The following is a 1,074-nucleotide window of genomic DNA, read 5'->3' on the forward strand; positions in this document are numbered from 1 at the left end:
ACAACAACAACAACAACAACACTAATAATAATAATGTTTCCTTTATTTTGATTTCTTTTCCTCCAGACCTCTCCCCTTTTCCAGATACCATTTATACCTCATATTCGTCCTCTACAGTCGACATTCCTTGTTCCTTCTTTTCTAACATTCCCTGGTCAGTCTTGAAAGAATCTGGCTTCAGGGGTGGTAGCTGGAGCTTCACTCCTCTCAGCGACCCGAAGTCAACACAATCTCTCCTCAGCCTCAGCGTTGATCCGGTAGTCAGATGGAACATCACACAGGGCGCAAACAATACCATCAAGGTCAAGGGAAGAGAGTTGAAAGACCATGATCTATCGATTCGTAATCTGCCTGTATCAGAGAACATCAGAGGGGTTTACACATGTGATCTAAAATTTAACACCAAGACCCTCAGCAGTGAAGTCACGGTGGAGGTTCTGAAGGGTAAGTGAACTGTAACTAATGAACAAACTACTAACTTAGCTACTTTCAGTCAGTAGTGTGAGAAAAATTATATAATAATGTAGTTTTCACAATAACGAGCTACGTTTTCCAACGAGGAATTTACAAAACGAAACATCGATGTTTGTTACATTGATACTCATGCTGTTCCGTGGCCTCCTACACAAGTGGTATTCACTGAACGGATCTCTCACATGTAATGTCACGTGCTTTAGTACTGTTAAGTTTTATTAGTTTTCCCCACAACATCTACATTGCTTTCTCTTGTTGTTACAGTCAATGAAAACATATTCGAGTGGGGGACTTTTTAGTTTTTTTTCTTTATAATCAAATATTTTATTATATGCTAGGACAATATTTTTTAACTACTAAGTGCATTAAAGTCTTGTACTTGTAATCTGTTTAAATTGAATGACAAATCGAGTCCTCCTTTGAAATTTGATCTCCACCAAGTGCACTAGAACAAGTAAAAAAGAAAAGATAAAATACCACTATCCTATATAAAATAAAGATTTTATTAGGTTATTAATAAAACCGTTGTCACCTCAGAGTATTATTAAATGTTACTCAAAGTAAAACTTTAAGTGTTCCTTTAAATTATGAGTAACTTGT

General features: G+C 36.2%; 1 protein-coding gene across 1 annotated transcript in view; it reads left to right on the forward strand.

Annotated features, from left to right (window-relative positions):
* Nucleotides 1–1,074, forward strand: part of LOC107578959 (uncharacterized) — a gene marked incomplete at its 3' end in the record, with an annotated part of 5,351 nt that overhangs the window by 2,345 nt on the left and 1,932 nt on the right. The window contains exons 5-6 of the mRNA XM_016264853.1: nucleotides 67–444; nucleotides 544–632. Coding sequence (XP_016120339.1) covers nucleotides 67–444; nucleotides 544–632 — 467 coding nt within the window. The remainder of the gene's footprint in view (nucleotides 1–66; nucleotides 445–543; nucleotides 633–1,074) is intronic.

The sequence above is a fragment of the Sinocyclocheilus grahami genome, unplaced genomic scaffold, assembly GCF_001515645.1.
Source record: "Sinocyclocheilus grahami isolate Dianchi unplaced genomic scaffold, SAMN03320097.WGS_v1.1 scaffold13080.1, whole genome shotgun sequence".
Classification (NCBI taxonomy): domain Eukaryota; kingdom Metazoa; phylum Chordata; class Actinopteri; order Cypriniformes; family Cyprinidae; genus Sinocyclocheilus; species Sinocyclocheilus grahami.